Genomic DNA, 18,497 nt, shown 5'->3' on the forward strand with positions numbered 1-18,497 from the left:
AAACCAATAGGCTTGTAGCCACTGTAGGAGCAGAAAGGGGTTGGAGAGCTTTCAAAACCTCATTCCCAGAGAGCTGTCATTATTTGATTTATCTGGTTGTTCCTTGAAGAACCCCACTTGCAAGGCTGGCTTTATTGGATCTGACTGGAAATCACACAATGTGAAAGCCTTTTCCCTCGGGGTGCTTGTAAAAAACAATTAGATGCACTTCTGAGGTGGTGGATAACAGTTCTGTTCTTAAACTGTTGAATCAGTCAAGAACAGAAGAAAACTTCCATGAATCTATAATTTTAAAAAAAATCGTAATATGCTAATCGGCTGAACAGCCGAACAGCGGAACGACCATCGGACATCCTTCCGGACGACTGCGAAGGCCTACTCTTGCACGAATTTTGTGCATAGGGCCTCTAGTAACAGATAAGAGGTTCTGCCCCCCAAATGTCTTTTCATTCCAGTTTCTAGGCAACAGCAGCACATCCTTTCTCTGTTGTGCCATTCTCTGGCAGAGGGCAGAAATACAGAGTAGAAGGCTCTTTTCCAAACACAAATTTGTGGTATTTCCATGCTGAGAATCTTTCACTGATAGGCTCTTTCGAAGGCTGAAAGGCTACTACTGATCACTACCTGACTTGGCTTCTATGAATTTCTCCTGCCTAATTTCTAGTCTGGCTCCTCCCTTTCTGCAAAAGCTACAGCCTTCCTGGATTACTTGCAGTTCCCCAAACTCATTCCGGGCCTTTGCTCAAGTTTTTGCCCTTCTTGGAATCTCCCCTCCCCTCCTGGTTTCCTAACAAACTCCTACTCATTTGTCAAGATTCAAACCAAATTGTTGCTTCTCCAGGGCCTCAAAACCCTTTCTTTGGGATGAGACTCTCTTCCTCCCCCATACATCACTTCTTCCCATCCCCTACGTGCTAGAGAGAGTAATACAGAAAAGATTGGGAAATCATCAGCAGGGCCGCCCACAAAAAAATCTGCATTTCCTGGTATTTTCTTTAATCTTAGAAGACTAAGAGAGGGGAGTAACGTGCCCAAGGCCACATAACAAATTAGCAGCAGAGTTGAACTTGGAAGTCAAAGACACCTTCTCCTTCCTTTGGGATCTGCTAATAATCACTGGGCTTGACCCATTACCCCCTTATGTTCATAAGGGTCTCCTGGATTCTCTCAAATTTCAGACCATTAAATTTTGCAGGGTCTGCTATGATGGCAACATTGAAGAGCTTGTTAACACATAGAGAAAGCACTGGAATGAACATATTCGGTCTAAAGCCTTATACCTAACACCTGGAACCACAATGGAAGCCTCTGGAAGGCTTCATAGTGGAAAGGAAGGAGCATAACCTTTGCAGGCAGTCTTGGATTTGAGTTCCAAACCCACCAATTACCAGTTTTAGAACCTCAGGAAAGTAAACTTTCTAGTCTCAGTTTCCCCATGTGAAAAAACATGGGTGATTTTTTCATCAAGGTTAAATAAGATAGACTCAGTAAATCATCCAGCACAAAGTCTGGCATACCTTAAGTATTCAATAGCCTTAGTTGCCTTCTTCTTCTCATGCTGCTCCCTCTTCTCTCCCAGGCTCAGGACTTTAATTTGACTGAATCAAGACAAGTTCTCTTAGCCTAAACTTTTCCAAATCCCATATAATAAAAGTGTAGTATGCAAATTGTCCATTCTACTGGGAGCTTGACCAGGGGGCGGGCCAGCCGGGGGGAAGGGAGGGAGGTCTCGGCTGGCAGCCGGCAGCCACTAGGAACCCTACCAATGCTAAATTTCATGCACTGGGCCTCTAGTCTAAAATAAGAGGGAATTGATTACATGCTCTGTGTGCCAAAACCTGTACCTTCTTTTTATTCTTCTGCCTTTATTAATCATGCCATTCAAGTCTATAGACTTGACACAAAGCTTGCCCTTGGTTGCAACCTGTACAACAGAGGTTTGCTTTTAGAGGAAGTAGAGAGGGGTTGAAAGATATCTGGGGAAATGCAAATTTGGTGGCTAAATAGGACTTCCCTGGGCCTGATAATTTCCAAAATGCTGCTGAGATATAATTTCAGTGATGATGTAGAAAGGGAAGGCCAGCTCTACCTCAAAGAATGGTTGTAATTAGTATGTTCATTCCATAAATATTTTTAGCACCTACTGTATGTCAGGTATTGTTAGATAGGGAAAGCACGAATATAGAGAAAAAGAAAAGTCAGTCAGGGGGAAGGTATACTGACCTAGACCCCAGAGACCTGCTTTTTGGTCCCAGCAGGTCTCAAAATCTAGTCATATGACCTCTGGCAAGTCCTTCAGAGGTGTTAACTTCTTAGTTTCAGCTTTCTGAGGGTGAGATGAGAGAGATGTGGCTTTTAAGATTTTTTTGTTGTTCTTTATTTCTCCAGATTATACTTTTCGTCTGAAATTCAGCCCTATATATTCAAATACCCCTTAGAAATCTCCATCTGGATGTCCCATAAATATGCCAACTGAACATATCCACGCCAAAAAACTAATCTTATGTTCTTGCTCCCAATTTTATCTCAAAGTTATCTCTACCTCTTATACTTCCTATCTCAGAGAATGGCATTGCTATATGCCTGGATTTTAGCATCTTTGTTCATCAGGGACAGTGGCCTATAATTCTTTCTTTGTAGTGTCCTTATTTGGTTTTGGAATTAGGATAATGCTAGCCTCATAAAAAGAGCTTGGAAGTATTCCTTCCTCTTGGAATTTTTGGAATAGTTTGAGGATGATAGATGTTAATCCTTCTTTGAATGTTTGGTAAAACTCCCCTGTGAAGCCATTTTGAACCTGGGCTTTTGTTTGCTAGTAATTTTTTAATACTATTACTGCTTCTATTTCCTCAGTTGTTTTTGGCCTGTTCAGGTTTTCTGATTCTTCCTGATTCAGTTTTGGGAGATTGTATTTTTCTAGGAGTTTGTTCATTCCATCCACATTGTCCAGCTTGTTGGCCTATAGTTAGTTGTCCATAGTATTTTTATACAATCATTTGTATTTCTGTGTTATTTCTCTGCTTTTGTTTCTGATTGTATTTATTTGGGTCCTCGATCTTTGTTTCTTGATGAATCTGGCTAATGGGTTATCAATCTTGTTTATTCTTTCAAAGAACCAGTTCTTGGTTTCATTGATTTTTTGGGGGTTTTTTGTTTGTTTGTTTTTTAGTCTCTATGTCATTTATTTCTCCTCTCATCTTTATTATTTCCTTCCTTCTACTTACTCTGGGATTTTGTTGCTCTCTTTCTAATTCTTTAAGTTACAAGATTAAATAGTTTATTATTAATTTTTCTTGTTTTTGAGGTAGGCCTGTAATGCTATGAACTTCCCTCTCAGGACTGCTTTTGCTGTATCCCAGAGATTTGGGGTTTTAGTATGTTCATTTTCATTTGTTTCCTGGAATTTTTTTATTTCTTTCTTGATCTCATTGGTAACTCATTCATTATTTATTAACATGCTATTTAGCCTGCATGTGTTGGATCAATCCCTTTAGTATTATATAGTGACTTTTTTTTTAGTGTTTTTACTGTAGTTGAATTCTAATTTTATTTTATTGTGGTCTGAGAAGATAATTGATATGATTTCAATCTTCTTGAACTTGTAGAGACTTGTGTGTCCTAACAAGTGGTCTATCTTTGAGAATGACCCATGTGCACTTGAGAAGAATGTGTATTCTGCAACTTTGGGGTGAAATGTTCTTTAAATGTGAATTAAATCTATCTGATCCAGTGAGTCCTTCAGAATCACTGTTTCCTTGTTAATATTTTGTCTGGAAGATCTATCCAGTGAAGTCAGCAGGGTGTTAAAGTCACCTACTATGACTATATTGCTGTCGATCTCTCCCTTAAAGTCCTCTAGAAGTTTTCTTTTAAATATTTAGGTACTCCTATATTGGGTGCATATACAGTATGTTTACCAGGCTTATATCCTCTTGTTGGATCAATCCCTTTAGTATTATGTAGTGACCTTTGTTGTCTTGTGATTGCCTTCATTTTGAAGCCTATTTTGTCAGATATGAGTATAGGTACCCCAGCTTTTTTTTTTTTTTTTTTCATTTCCATTTTCCTGGGAAATGTTTTTCCATCCCTTCACTCTTCACTCTCATACTGTGTGAGTCTTTTATTCTGAAGTGGGTCTCTTGTAGACAACATATAATTGGGTCATGTTTTTGTATCCATTCAACTACCCTATGTTTTTTGATTGGAGCATTTAATCCATTTACATTTAATATTATTATTGATATTTATTGCCATTTTAATTCTGTATGCCTCTGTTTCTCTCTCTCTCTCTCTCTCTCTCTCTCTCTCTCTCTCTCTCTCTCTCTCTCTCTCTCTCCCCCTCTCTCTTCTCATTACAGCAGTCCCTTTAGCATTTCTTGCAGTGCTCTTTTGGTGGTGATAAATTCCTTTATCCTTTTTTTTTTTTTTTTTTTTTTACTGGGATGCTTTTTATTTCACCATCTATTTTGAATGATACCTTTGCTGGATATAGTAATATTGGTTTCAGATCCTTACTTTTCATTACCTTGAGTACTTCATGACATTCCTTTCTGGCCTGTAGAGTTTCTGATGAGAAATCAGCTGACAGCCTTATAGAAGCTCCTTTGTAAGTAACAAATTGCTTCTCTCTTGCTGCCTTTAAGATTCTCTCTTTGTCTTTAATTTTTGGCATTTTAATTATGATATGTCTGGATATGGGCCTGTTTGGGTTTTTCTTGTTTGGGACTCTCTGTGTATCTTGAACTTATTTGACTTTTTCCTTCACCAGGTTAAAGATGTTTTCTGCCATTATTTCTTCAAACACATTTTCTATCCCTTGCTCATTTTCTTCCCCTTCGTGTAAATAAATTTTTCTTTATTTACATGAATATTATTACATTTTATGTTGTCCCACAGCTCCCTTAAGCTGTCCTCCTGTTTTTTTATTGTGTTTTTCCTTTTGGTTCTCTGATTGAGTGATCTTTTCTACCCTGTCTTAAAATTCACTGATCCAACCCTCAGCTTGCCTTAATCTGCTATGTATTCCTTCCAATGTGTTCTTTATTAGTGCTATGTCATTCTTTATTTCTGACTGTACTTTTTTAATAATTACTCTATCTTTTCTCATGCTGTTAAGCATCTTTACCATCATTATTCTGAACTCTGTGTCAGATAAATTTCTTATCTTCATTTGATTTATCTCTTCTTCTGGAGAATTCTCTTGTTCCTTCATTTGGGGGTTATGTGTTTGTTTGTTTTTTGTCTCCCCATTTTTGGGTTTGTGTTTATACTGAGTGGCCAGATTATTATGATCTCTGAACGCATAATAATCTGGACACTCAGTGTATTTGTATCTCAAATTGGGTACCAAAATTATTCTAGACTTTTGCTGAAGATCAACCACCTATTTGCCCTGAGCTTTCTATCAGCCAGTGCAAAGGGGAAAGCTGATCAGGTGCACGATTTATAGTATCTTTGATATCAAATAAATGAGGTACTCAAGAGAAGTACACTGAGTGGCCAGATTATTATGTGTTCAGAGATCATAATAATCTGGCCACTCAGTGTATGTATTAGGTAGATCTGCTACAACTCCCAATCTCTAATGCAGGACGTTAGAGATTGTTTCTGATTGACTCTGAGTCCCCTGTTTGGGGCTATCAGCAATCCACAGCTTGTGGCTCCCTCTGCTGGGGCTGGATGCCTTTGGAAAGGACAAGATGTACACCAGGGTCTTCTTTTCCTAGCTCTAGGCTCAGAAGATCAGACAAAGACTCAAAGCCTCCAAAGGCTCAGGAGATCAGACAAAGACTCAAAGCCTCTGCCTGAACTCTGATTGTTATCAGCCTTGATTGGCCTTAGGCCATGGACCACAGGGTAGGGGAAGAGTTCTTCCTATAGGGTGTGGTAACTGCCTTTCCCCCAGGCCAAAACCACCTGGACAGCAAAGGTCCATAGGAGAAAGATGTTCTCTGCAGCATGAGGGAATGACTCAGCGCAGGAAACCCAGGTAGCTGCCCTCCAAGCTCCAACCCTAGAGCCCCCAACCCTGGACTCTCCTCACACAGCTCCAGTTCACTCTGCCCTTTCTCTGCCAGAGCCCAAGGTGAAATTTTGTGCATTGGCCCTTTAAAAGGGTACCTGCATTTCTAGTTGTCTCTGGCTGGCAGACAGCAACCCTGCTGTTTTTCACAGCCAGCTGTCATGTGAGCTTTTTTCTCAGTTCTGGTGCTCTGGGTTGGGGTTTAGACCCCAGAGTTCCCAGTGGGAACCCCCCACAGCTGAGATATCTCTCCGGACTGTCAGCTGCTGTCCGTGGGAGCTCAGCCACCCCTTTCAAGTCTCCACACTTCCTACCAGCCTCTACACAGTCTCCACTTTCATCCTTGGTTATCAGCTTCTCCCCAGCTAGTCTTCAGTTGATTTTTCAGTGTGGTTTTTCTGTATTTTCATTGTATTTCCGGTTTGGTCCTGGGAGAGTGTCAGTGTAGCTTCCACTCACTCTGCCACCATTTTTAATCTGAGGTTCATTATTTTAATTACTCATGCCCACCTCCAGAAAATCACGAGCATGATAGACACCAAATGAAAAAGTGACTACCACATGCCAGGCACTTGTGAGCACCTTGCTTGCATTAATATCATTTAGTTCTCCCAGCAGCTCTATGAGGTGGTTCCTCATCTTAACTATGTTACTTCTGAGAAAAGGCTCAGAGATTAAATAACTTGTCCAAGGTTGGATGATGTATAAATAACAGACCAGGGATTTGAACCCAGGTCTCTCCAATCACAGATTCAGAGTTCTGAATCAGTCTATTCTAGTGCCTTGAAAACAAAGATTTGCAGGAGATTTGCAAGCTTGAAAGCAGTTGTGACAAGGTTAGAAAACTATGGAATTTTTTCTTTACTTAAAAAAGAATTTTTCAATGTTGTATTACAATTGCAATTTTAAAAAGAGGCAACAAAATTCTGCTTAAAAATCCCTTTTTCTTAATATGCTGCTCTTAATTAGAAATGATGCTAAAAAGTCATTCAAGTGGTTTATAATTAAGTGTCTTAGTCCTTATATAATTACATCACTAAAAGATGTTTAGAGTCACTTTTTAACCCAATGGAATGGTTTTCTCATGGTTAGTGCCAGGGTAGGCAAATGGATGGATGGATGGATGGATGGATGGATGGATGGATGGATGGATAAGAGGAAGCTATTGGACTTCCTCCATGTGCTTTATTTGGGACCATTGCCACAATTCACTGCTTTCTCTAGTGATTCCAGCTAGAATTTTTCACTAAAGCTTTCTAATCTATAAGCTTGGTTTTACAAACTACCCAATTATCTTAGCTTTTCCCTCTTTCCTGGACTGGCTTCAGGTCAGCCTGCTTCACTGGTGTGACAACACAGGACTCCCTGTTCTTGGCTCCATACATGATCTCATGCAGCATGCAGCTCCACTTCCCCAGATGTCTCTGTGTCTCAGGGAATCACCTGGTGGTTAGGAACCATAACTATTCAGAGAGAAAGGAATTAATCTTGCTCCTTGTCAGCTTTTGCAGGAAGAGTGCTCAGTAGACTTGCCAAAGAGCCTTCTAGAACTGTTGAAGAGGAGAGCTTCGTTTGAGTTTTGTTTGGAGGGAGGAGCCAGCTGACAGTGGTTTTCCAGGATTTCTAAGCTACTTTGGAAATTATTGCTGTATTTATCACTAAGACAATTGGTCAGTGCTATGGGAGGCAACGTTTGGTGCACAGAAAAGGTCAGAAGCTGACCTTAACCCTGTTCCTTCCTAGAAGGAGTGGCATGGTGTGGGGATTTCCCTTTCTCTAGCAGCTTATGCCAATAGAAAGCAGGCAAGCAAACTTCATGGCTGCCATGTAGGATCATTTGAGGAATACTAGGAAGCACCCCTAACCCTACCAAGGATGCTTCTCAAAGAGCTATGGAGACTGCAGGGACATGAGAAGTTCAGAGGCAGTCTAGGGAAGACCCCAAAAGGGGAGAGATCCCCACATATGGGCATTGGGGTCTGGAAGGATGGCAGGAGCATCAGTGGAACTGACAAGAATTTGGGGAGGAAATCTTCAGATTATCCTCCAGACTCCAGTGCCCTGAACTGGATTTGAATTCTGGAGGAGACAGTGAGGCGGGAACCTTGGTGAAGACCTTGGAGTGGGCAATCAGCACCACAGACCAGGTAAGGACCAGAAGGCATTCAGTGGGCGTCTGTCTTCACAGGCCACCCTGAGCCACGTCCCCAGCTCACCTCCCTGGGCCTAGGTCACACAGCACATTCATCAGCTCAGGAAGGTGCCTGGCTGGCATGAATTCTTAGGGTAAAAATACTGGATAAAACCTGGGCCTGGGTCTGAGCTAGAGCCACCTCATAGCCTCGTTTCCTTTTGTCCCCCCTCAACCCCCTATAACCCCAACTCACAACAGAGCTGTCTGGTCGACTGGTTTGCTCAGTCTCCATATCAGACACCTGTCCCTGTGGGTTCCTCATCTCACCCAACAGGGTGTTTTTCCCAGTGCTTTCCCCAGACCAATTTTAGACTCTGTGATCAGGTCTCCTAGGAGATGTTTCAGAGTTGGGGGAAATTTTGTATTTTCATTTTATTTTTGTGGAGTTCATTTTCTTCTTCTTCTTCTTCTTCTTCTTCTTCTTCTTCTTCTTCTTCTTCTTCTTCAGATAAATGGGCTTATGATGGCTCCAAGTGGCCAAGTGATCTGGCCTGCCCTTCAGTAACCTTACCCTGTAGGTCTGTCTCATGTTATAAGGACCTCTGGTCAGAGGCCGTGATGAGGATGGCAATTGGCTGAGAAGTCAGAAGGCTTGGGCACCCCAGCACCAGGCACCTTCAGGCAGGTCACTTTGCCACATCTTGCCAAAAAGTGTCATGAGAGTAGCAAGTCTTAGGGGCACATTACCAGTTCCATTACACTTCCCATGAAACATTGCCTCTGGGATAGACAAAGGCAAGGGCAACAGGAGAGTCCTGGGTGACCACCATTTCCTTCCCCTCACCCCCATCCTCTGTGACAAGCAGCACTCTCTTCCCGGTGGCGATGTGGAGCCCACCCTGAGACTGAGAAGGACCACAGGCTCCTGGAAAACAGCTCTCCCCAATCTCAGGTTGGCTGCACAATGAGACCATCTCCCACTCTTAAATAGGAGGGTGTAACGTGCCGAATATTCGTAATTTGTGTCCTTTGTCTTTTTCTCTAATTTAGGTTTATCAATTTTGCTGATCTCTCATATATCATTGATTTTTCTCTATAGATTTTGTGTTTTCAATTTCATTGCTTTCTGATCTTTTTTTCTTAAATATATTTTATTGATTTTTTTACAGAGAGGAAGGGAGAGGGATAGAGAGTTAGAAACACCGATGAGAGAGAAACATCGGTCAGCCACCTCCTGCACACCCCCTACCGGGGATGTGCCCGCAACCAAGGTACACACCCTTGACCGGAATCGAGCCTGGGATCCTTCAGTCCGCAGGCCGACGCTCTATCCACTGAGCCAAACCGGTTTCGGCTGATCTTTTTTACTGCTTCTTTTTCTAGCTTTTTACTGCTCTTCTTTTTCTAGCTTTTTTTTTTCTTTTAATATATTTTATTGATTTTTCACAGAGAGGAAGAGAGAGGGATAGAGAGTTAGAAACATGGATGATAGAGAAACATCGATCAGCTGCCTCTTCCACAACCCCTACTGGGGATGTGCCCGCAACCAAGGTACATGCCCTTGACTGGAATCGAACCTGGGACCTTTCAGTCCGCAGGACGACGCTCTATCCACTGAGCCAAACCGGTTTCGGCTCTAGTTTCTTTTTAAATTATTGTTTAAAGTATTACATAGAGCAGTGGTCGGCAAACTGCAGCTCGCAAGCCACATGCGGCTCACAAGCCGCAGTTTGCTGCTCTGTTGACTAATGAGTTGCTGCTCTGTTGACTAATGAGTTTGCCGACCACTGACATAGAGTATTACATATGTCTCCTTTTTCCCCCATTGACCTCTTTCCGGCCCCCCACCCCACATGCCCTCAACCCCCTAGTTTCTGTGTCCATTGGTTATGCTTATATGCATGCATACAAGTCCTTTGGTTGATCTCTTACCCCCCCCCCCCCCCGCAACCCCGCCCCCCCACCTTCCCTCTGAAGTTTGATGGTCTGTTCCATACTTCTCTGTCTCTGGATCTGTTTTTGTTCATCAGTTTAGATTATTGATTTTTAGGTATTTCTTTTCTAATATATGCATTCAAAGCTATAAATTTCTTTGTAAATACTACTTTGCTGCATTCTACAAATTTTGATAATTTGTGTTTTCATTTTCATTTTGTTCAAATATTTTAAAAATTGTGTTGGGATTTCTTTCTTTAACCCATTTGTTATTTAGAAGTGTGTTGTTTAATCTCCATTGGAGTCTTTGGTTATTTTTCTTTTATTGATTTCTAGTTTAATTCCACTGTGGTCTGAGAGAAGATATTGTATGACTCCTATCCTTTTAAATATGTTAATGTGTGTTTTATGGCCAGGAAGATGCTCTGTTTTGGTGAATGTTCCTTGTGAACTTGAGAAAAATGTGTATGTTGCTATTGTTAGATGATGTACTCTATAGATGTTCATTATACCTAGTTGATTGGTGGTGCTGTTGAGCTCCACTCTGCCCTTTTTTTAAAAAAATTTTTTAATTGATTTTTTTACAGAGAGTAAGGGAGAGAGATAGAGAGGTAGAAACATCAATGAGAGAGAAACACCGATCAGCTGCCTCCTGCACACCCCCTACTGGGGATATGCCCACAACCAGGGTACATGCCCTTGACCAGAATCGAACCTGGGACCCTTCAGTCCACAGACCGACGCTCTATCCACTGAGCCTAACCGGTCAGGGCCACTCTGTCCTTACTGATTTCCTGCCTGTTGGATCTGTCCATTTCTGATACAGGGGTGTTGAAATCTTGAATTATAATAGTAGATTTATCTATTTCTCCTTACAGTTCTATCAGGTTTTGCCCCACATATGCGAAGCTCTGTTGTTAGGTACATACATGTTAAGGATTGTTATGTCTTCTTAGAGAATTGATCCCTTTGTTATTGTGTAATGTCCCTCTTTTTCTCTGATAGCTTCCCTTGCTCTGATGTCTGTTCTGTCTGAAATTAATATAGCTAATTTGTGTGTTTTTTATTAGTGCTAGCATGTTCTTTCTTTCTCCATCCATTTACTTTTAATCTATGTATGTCTTTATACTTAAAGTAGGTTTATTATTGACAACGTATTGTTGAGTCTTGTTGTTCTTTTAAAATATATTTTTATTGATTTTAGAGAGGGAAAGAGAGAGAGAAACATTAATGATGAGAGAGAATCATTGATTGGCTGCTCCTCACATGCGCCCCACTGGGGATGGAGCGTGCAACCCAAGCATATACCCTGACTGGGAATTGAACAGTGACCTCCTGGTTCATAGGTTGATGCTCAACCACTGAGCCATGCCAGTCAGGCTGTTGAGTCTTGTTGTTAATCCACTCTAACAATCTCTGTCTTTTAGTTTTCATTTAGACCATTGATATTCAGCGTGATTATTGATGTAGTTGAACTAATATTTGTCATATTTCTTACTATTTTCTATTTGTTATCCTTGCTCTTTGTTGCTATTATTGCCTTACACTCTTTTTCTGCCTTTAGTGGTTTTTTATTTTCCCCTCATTTCTTAGTATATTAGTTGTACTTTTTTTTTTAGAGGTTGCCTTAGATTTTGCAATATATATTTACAACCAATCCAAGCTCACTTACTGCTTCATAGGTAGTATGAGTACTTTATAATAAAAAAAAAATCCTAATTCCTCCCTCTTTTCCCTTACATCATCACTGTCATACATTTCACTTATATACAAGCACAAATGAGTATATATATATATATATATATATATATATATATATATATATATATATATATATTTTAGAGGCCCAGTGCATGAATTCGTGCACCAGTGGGGTCCTTTGGCCTGGCCTGTGGGATTGGGCCAAAACCAGCTCTCTGACATCCCCCGAGGGGTCCAGGATTGTGAGAGGACACAGGCCAGGCCAAGGGACCCCACCGGTGCACAACTGGGGCCAGGGAGGGGTGCGGGAGGTTGGCCAGCTGGGGAGGGACCATGGGAGGGCTCCAAGGCGTGTCCAGCCCATCTCCCTCAGTCCCGATTGGCCAGACTCCAGCAGTAAGCTAACCTACCAGTCAGAGCATCTGCCCCCTGGTGGTCAGTGCACATCATAGCACGCGGTTGAGCAGCCTGAGCATATCATTAGCATATTACTCTTTGATTGGTTGAACTGCTGACCAGACGACCAGACACTTAGCTTATTAGGCTTTTATTATATAGGATATATATATACATACATACATATATATGATATATACATAAGCATACATAATTGAATACATTATTGCTATTCTTTTAAACAATGTGCTATCTGTTAGAACAATGATGAGTAAGATAAATACAAGTTTTTATTTTACCTTTATTTATTCCTTTTCTGATGCTTTTTCTTTGTTTATGTAGATCTGAGTTTCTGATCTATATTACTAGTATTTTCCTTCTTCCTAAAAAACTTCTTTTAACATTTCTTGCATGTCAGAACTATTGGCACTGAAGTCCCTTAATTTTTGCTTGTCTAAGAAAGTCTTTATTCTCTTATTATCCTGATCTTATGGAGGCCCATTTGGAGAGTGAGTTTGAGCTGTTAAAATGGACTTTAAAAGCATTAGCTTGGTGCCCTAGCTGGTTTGACTCAGTGGATAGAGCATCAGCCTGTGGACTGAAGGGTCCCGGGTTTGATTGCAATCAAGGGCACATGCCCAGGTTGGAGGCTCAGTCCCCAATAGGGGGGGTGCAGGAGACAGCTAATCAATCAATGATTCTCTCTCATCATTGATGTTTCTATCTCTCTTTCCCTCTCCCTTCCTCTCTGAAATCCTATATAATAAAAGCCTAATATGCAAATTGTCCCCTCAGGTGGTCATTTGACCGGGAGTTTGACCAGGAGACCGTGAGTTCGACCACTCATTATGACGTGCGCTGACCACAAGGGGGCGGCATGGAATATGACGGGTATCAGCGATGCGGCAGTGGAGGTGCTGCCAGCCCCGATGGGCCCCGATGAGAGCAGGACCGTGGCAGGATGGTGGAGCAGGTGAGTGGGTGGCACCAGGCCTCGCCAATCACCCTGCAGATGGTGACGAGCAGCAGCAGGGGGCAAGGCTCCTGTCTGGCTCCCAGGTGCTGAGGGAGCCCTGAAGGGGTCCCGGCCTCTACTGATCTCCCCAGAGGCGGGATGGTGGAGCAGGTGAGGGGGTGGTGCCAGGCCAAGGCGATGTGCCAGGCGGGGCTACGGGGCTATGAGGCTGGGGCGCAAGCTGGGGCCCAGTCTCCGCAGGCCACCCCAAGGGACCCCACCCGTGCACGAATTCTTGCACCAGGCCTCTAGTAAATAATATATTTTATTAAAAACAAACAAACAAACAAAAAAACACACTAGCCTGGTCTTTTAAAGACTCCTCGTGAGCACCGTAATAACACCTTTCCAAGGTTTAATTCTAATAGCATAACTCATGGAAAAGCACATCATCTTTTTTTCTGTTACTTCTCCTCCACAAACATTTAGACACAAGCTCAAAAATAAAGGCGGTCCCTCCAAACAACCACAGAGCTCACTAAGTTCTACCACATTGTATCCAGCAGGGAAGTTGGGTTTCTGACAAGTGATCTGCCCTTGCCCACCCACCTCTCTATGACTTTGACACCCGGACCTGCCTGCATGTAAGGGGTGTTCTCTGAAATTATGGAACGAATCAGAAATAAGAGGTCCATTCACTCAATAAAGTTCAGTCATCAAGTTTCACTTTGACCTACCTTACCCAAATTTGGGAGTGACCTGACAAAGCTTCCTTTTCTTTGAACTCTAGGAAGAGCTGCCAGTTAGAACTGCCCAGAAAACTTGGTGCCCCTTTGCTGGAGTCAGCTAATAAGGGGAGCACATTCCTGCGGTTGCACCCGGGTTTGGCCAAAGTGCCCACACAGCTCCTTCCCGGCTTTATGGTCTAAGCACCTGACTCGAAGTTCTTGGGAACAGCAAAGTGATTTAAGGCCTGACGGGAATGAGCAATTCACAAGACACAGAAAGTCCCGTTAAGACAGGAAGCCTGTTGGTTCCTGATGCCTGATCTAGTCTGCAGAGGCAGGACTGCCTGGTAGAGTTCGCTTCTGCCGTGCCGTTTACAAGCAGCTGCCGCGCCGTTTACAAGCAGCTGCCGCCCGGGGCTCCTCTCATCAAGCTCCTTCCTTCTCTGCACTGATGGATCCCAAGGGGCTTCTCTCCTTGAACGTCCTGCTGTTTCTCTCCCTGGCTTTTGAACGGAGCTGTGGAACAGGTGAGTGTCCATGCGTGTGAGGGTTGGGGTCCTGCTATTACTTGCCATGGAGTCAGCCAGCCCCGGGGATTGACAGGAGACGCGGTGGCCAGGGGCTGTGGTTCAGCTGCCTCTTCCTTAGGGACCGGCTGGGAGTTTCACCAGCCTCTTTCAAACAGGAAGGAACGTGGTGAGTTCCTGCGCCCCTGGGTTCCGAGGAAAACGGGAGCTCTGAGCCAAAGGCGGTCACCTTCTAGACCAGCCTCTCCGGTGACAGGCTCTGGTCAGCCCTGGTTGAGTTGGGTGGTTTTGTGTGGATGTCCTTCTGGCTAAGCGCTTGAGATGGGGAGATGGGGCTCTGGGAGAAAATGGCTCCCACACCCTTGCCCTGCCAGGGGTCAGAAACACGGTCCAACAACAAGGGAGGACTGTAGTGGGAAGAGAGGGTAGAAGTGAAAATCCCAGGCATTTGGTTGAGAACAGAGTGGCCACAGTGTGGTTGTACTGGTGGCTACTTTCCTGGAAGAGAAGGTTCCAAGGCAGCAAGAGGGGAGAGGCCAGGAGTTCTGGTTTTCTGGTTACAGTAAGTGGTCAGGGCAGCGTCAGCTCAGGCCAGTCACACGGCAGAGCACTTGGACTTGGCTCGGCTCCTGTCTTTCTTGCCTTCTGAAGGCCAGCTGATGTTCTCTGTTTGGTAGCATCAGGGCTGTGGGAAAAGGTATTTGAGAAAGAAAAAGCTAAGCAAGAAGTGAACTTTGGGTTCACTGGGTATTGGGCTGAGAGTCTCATTTCAGCTTAAAGGCCTTGGGACTTTGATTAGAGTGTGGGAGGCAGCCTGAAGTATGTGTGGGGGGATGGGGACGGGGTGTGAGGAGGGGAATCCGGAGGCTCCGTGTGTTTTGTGCGTGGGGTTTTCAAGACTGTAAATCCATTATGGACTTTTCCAGGAGAATCCCAGAGACATGCCTGGGAGACCAGAGGGGCTGCACAATGAGATCTGCCCGACTCCCAGGTTGAAAGACCTTCCTGGCCCCACTTTTCCTCAGAATCAGGCAGACCCGTGGCTCTTGCTGCCCGATGTCTGGGAGAGGAATAACTGAGCTCAAGGCCCAGAAAGCCAATTTTAGCCATCACAGGAAGGGCCAGGCCTTCCTGGGTGCACCCTATTTTTAACTTCTACCTTTTAGAACACCTCTTAGTGACTGTGAGGAGTGGAGGGGTTGAACAGGGTGCTGGGCTTTTTCATCTCCACGCTTGCTTGCCTCCTGGCCCATGACGTCTCAGGTGCTGCTGACAGCTGTTCCACTGAAGACTGTGGAGGTCACTGGTTAGTGAGTAACAGCCCAGCCCCCATAGGGTGTGTCTACCCAATCGGCAGTGGCTCCCTTCCTTCCATTGTCTTCTGAAATAGGCACAAGACTTTTAGTGTTTTTATTTTTAAGTACACACCCTTCTGTGAAACCCCATAAAACCCAGGCAGAAATGTTTTGCAAGTGGGACAGATCAGCCATGACAGAGTCACCCAACCAAGAAGCCCAATTCTTCTAAAATCAGTACCCTCTCCCCTTCCCATCTCTATTCAGCTCACCTTCCAATTCCCAGTCAGAATTGTAAAAATTGAAAAGTTCACGTGGCTCAGTGGTTGAGCATCGACCTATGAACCAGGAGGTCACGGTTTAATTCCCGGTCAGGACACATGCCCAGGTTGTGGACTTGGTCCCCAGTAGGGGGCGGGCAGGAGGCAACCAATCAATGATTCTCTCTCATCATTGATGTGTCTTTCTCTTCCTCTCCTTTCCTCTCTGAAATCAATATATATATATATAGTTTGTGAGTGTGTGTGTGTGTGTCTTTAAGTTCACATCCCTTCCCTCAATAAAGTGAATTTTCCATTCCCCCTATGGTACTTTTAAAAAATAGACTTTATTTTTTGAGTAGTTTTGGATTCACAGAAAAAATGAGGTGGAAGTACAGAGATTTCCCCCTACCCCCCACCCCCCCCCCCCCCCCGCCACACATGTGCAGCCTCCCTTATTATCAGCAAACCCCACCAGAATGGCACATTTGTTACAATTGATGAATCTACCCCAATAGCATTTTTCATTCCTTCATGCATGTCCTCTCCACCTCTTCTCCACGCATGGGGGGAGAGGGGAGGTGAGGGACAAGTAAATGTGAGTTCTAGACTTGGTCCAGCCCTGTGTATATCACAGGCTTGGGCCCATTTTATCTCAAGATGTAGATCTGGGCACTTTTATTTCTCAAAAGCTTTAATAATGCCACCACCATCTCTGTCTCCAGCACTGGACTGGAAACCAAAACATCAGGGCTATTTGTTTTATCATAGCTTGACCTTGGGCCATCCCATTCAGCAGCTATGTAAATTAGGATGCATGATGTGGCAGGCACGGTGAGAGGTGGTGGGGGGGAGCAAAATGAGCAAACACAGCCTCTGCCAGCGCCTGACACAGAGTCTGGTCCATGAGAGCTCTTCCACACGTGTCTGTGGACTGAGAAAGGATAGCATGTGCAGCATGCTGACCACCTACCAGGCACTGTTCTAAGTGCCTCATGTGTATCATTCATCTCTCAGGCCAACCCTAAGAGATATGTTTTCATTGCGGCTACCATTATACTTTTATAAAAGAGGAAAGAGAGGCACAGAGTAGTCTAGCAATTTCTCTGAGGTCACACAGCCTGACTCCAGAGGCCTCGATGAATAAAACTGGATGAACTTGTGTTTAGGGAGGGGAAGAAATGCTAACATTTGTATCCAGGTCCCATGGTAAAAACTAGAATGTGCTATCTATAATTGAAGGATAGGAGTTGACTTGAATTGAATTGAAATGAATCAAAGTAAAAAAAAAAATTCAAAAGATGAGGAAAGTGGATAAAACCATAGAAGGAAGTAGAGGGCATATGGAAGTATTTGATCTAGAATTTGGAAAGTGGGTAGAAACTTCTTTCATCATGTAAGTTTTCATTTAATAACTTGGTTAACTGGTTTGTCTATTGCAAGAGTATCACATGTATGTCTAAAAAACCTTGACAATACAATGGGGTATAAAATGGACACAAATCTCCCTTCCATATCCCTCATGGAGAAACTCTATTACCAATTTCTTTTGTGTCCTTCCAAATATACTAGTACTAGAGGCCCAGTGCATGAAATTCATGCATGGGGGGGGGGTGTCCCTCAGCCCAGCCTGCACCCTCTCCAATCTGGGATCCCTTTCACAATTCAGGATTGCTAGCTCCCAACTGCTTGCCTGCCTGCCTGTCTGATTGCCCCTAACCGCTTCTGCCTGCCAGCCTGATCACCCCCTAACTACTCCCCTGCCAGCCTGATTGATGCCTAACTGCCCTCCCCTGCCAGCCTGGTCACCCCTAACTGCCCTCCACTGCCGGCCTGGTCACCCCTAACTGTCCTTCCCTGCAGGCTTGGTCCCCCCCCACTGTCCTCCCCTGCAGGCCTGGTCACCCCCAACTGCCCTTCCCTGCAGGCCTGGTCACCCCCAATTGCCCTCCCCTGCCAGCCCAGTCACCTTTAACTGCCCTCCCCTGCAGGCCTGGTCCCTCCCAACTGCCCTCCCTGCTGACCTGATCGCCCACAACTGCCCTCCCCTGCTGGCCATCTTGTGGTGGCCATCTTGTGTCCACATGGGGGTGGCCATCTTTGACCACATGGGGGCGGCCATCTGTGTGTTGGAGTGACAGTCAATTTGCATATCACCTCTTTATTGTATAGGATTATTATATAGGATATGTCTGGTAGGTTGGATTGTTATAGGACTTGAGAAGAGTGCTCTAGGTGAGGGCACTAATGTAGAAGTGAGGTGTGTGAGTGTTCAGAGAAAACGGTCAATGTTCTGTTGTCCCCGAAACCTAAGGTTCCTAGCTAAGGCACTTCCATCTCCTCACCTGGCAAGTGGGGAGAAGGGTCCCCATCATTTCTCTCCATTTTACATCTCTCAGGGATGCTCTAAAGATGGAGAGAGTCTATTCTTATTTTGGAGAGAGGAGAACTTAAACTCTTGTCATTTGTTCATTTATTCGTTCATTTAGCTCATTCAGCGGTTTCATTCTCAGGCTACAAGGATTTATTGAGCTCCTACTATGT

The 18,497-nt window shown here is 43.9% G+C and overlaps 1 protein-coding gene across 2 annotated transcripts in view; it reads left to right on the top strand.

Annotated features, from left to right (window-relative positions):
• The first annotated feature begins 13,079 nt into the window (after positions 1-13,079).
• Positions 13,080-18,497, top strand: part of SLAMF1 (signaling lymphocytic activation molecule family member 1) — a 41,689-nt gene continuing 36,271 nt past the window's right edge. The window contains exons 1-2 of one of the 2 annotated variants that reach the window (XM_079762139.1): positions 13,080-13,161; positions 13,934-14,398. In XM_079762139.1, coding sequence (XP_079618265.1) covers positions 14,323-14,398 — 76 coding nt within the window. In that variant the 5' untranslated portion in view covers positions 13,080-13,161; positions 13,934-14,322. The remainder of the gene's footprint in view (positions 13,162-13,933; positions 14,399-18,497) is intronic. The other variant, XM_079762138.1, reaches the window with a different exon arrangement.

This window comes from Cnephaeus nilssonii (genome assembly GCF_951640355.1).
Source record: "Cnephaeus nilssonii genome assembly, chromosome: 21".
Classification (NCBI taxonomy): Eukaryota; Metazoa; Chordata; class Mammalia; order Chiroptera; family Vespertilionidae; genus Cnephaeus; species Cnephaeus nilssonii.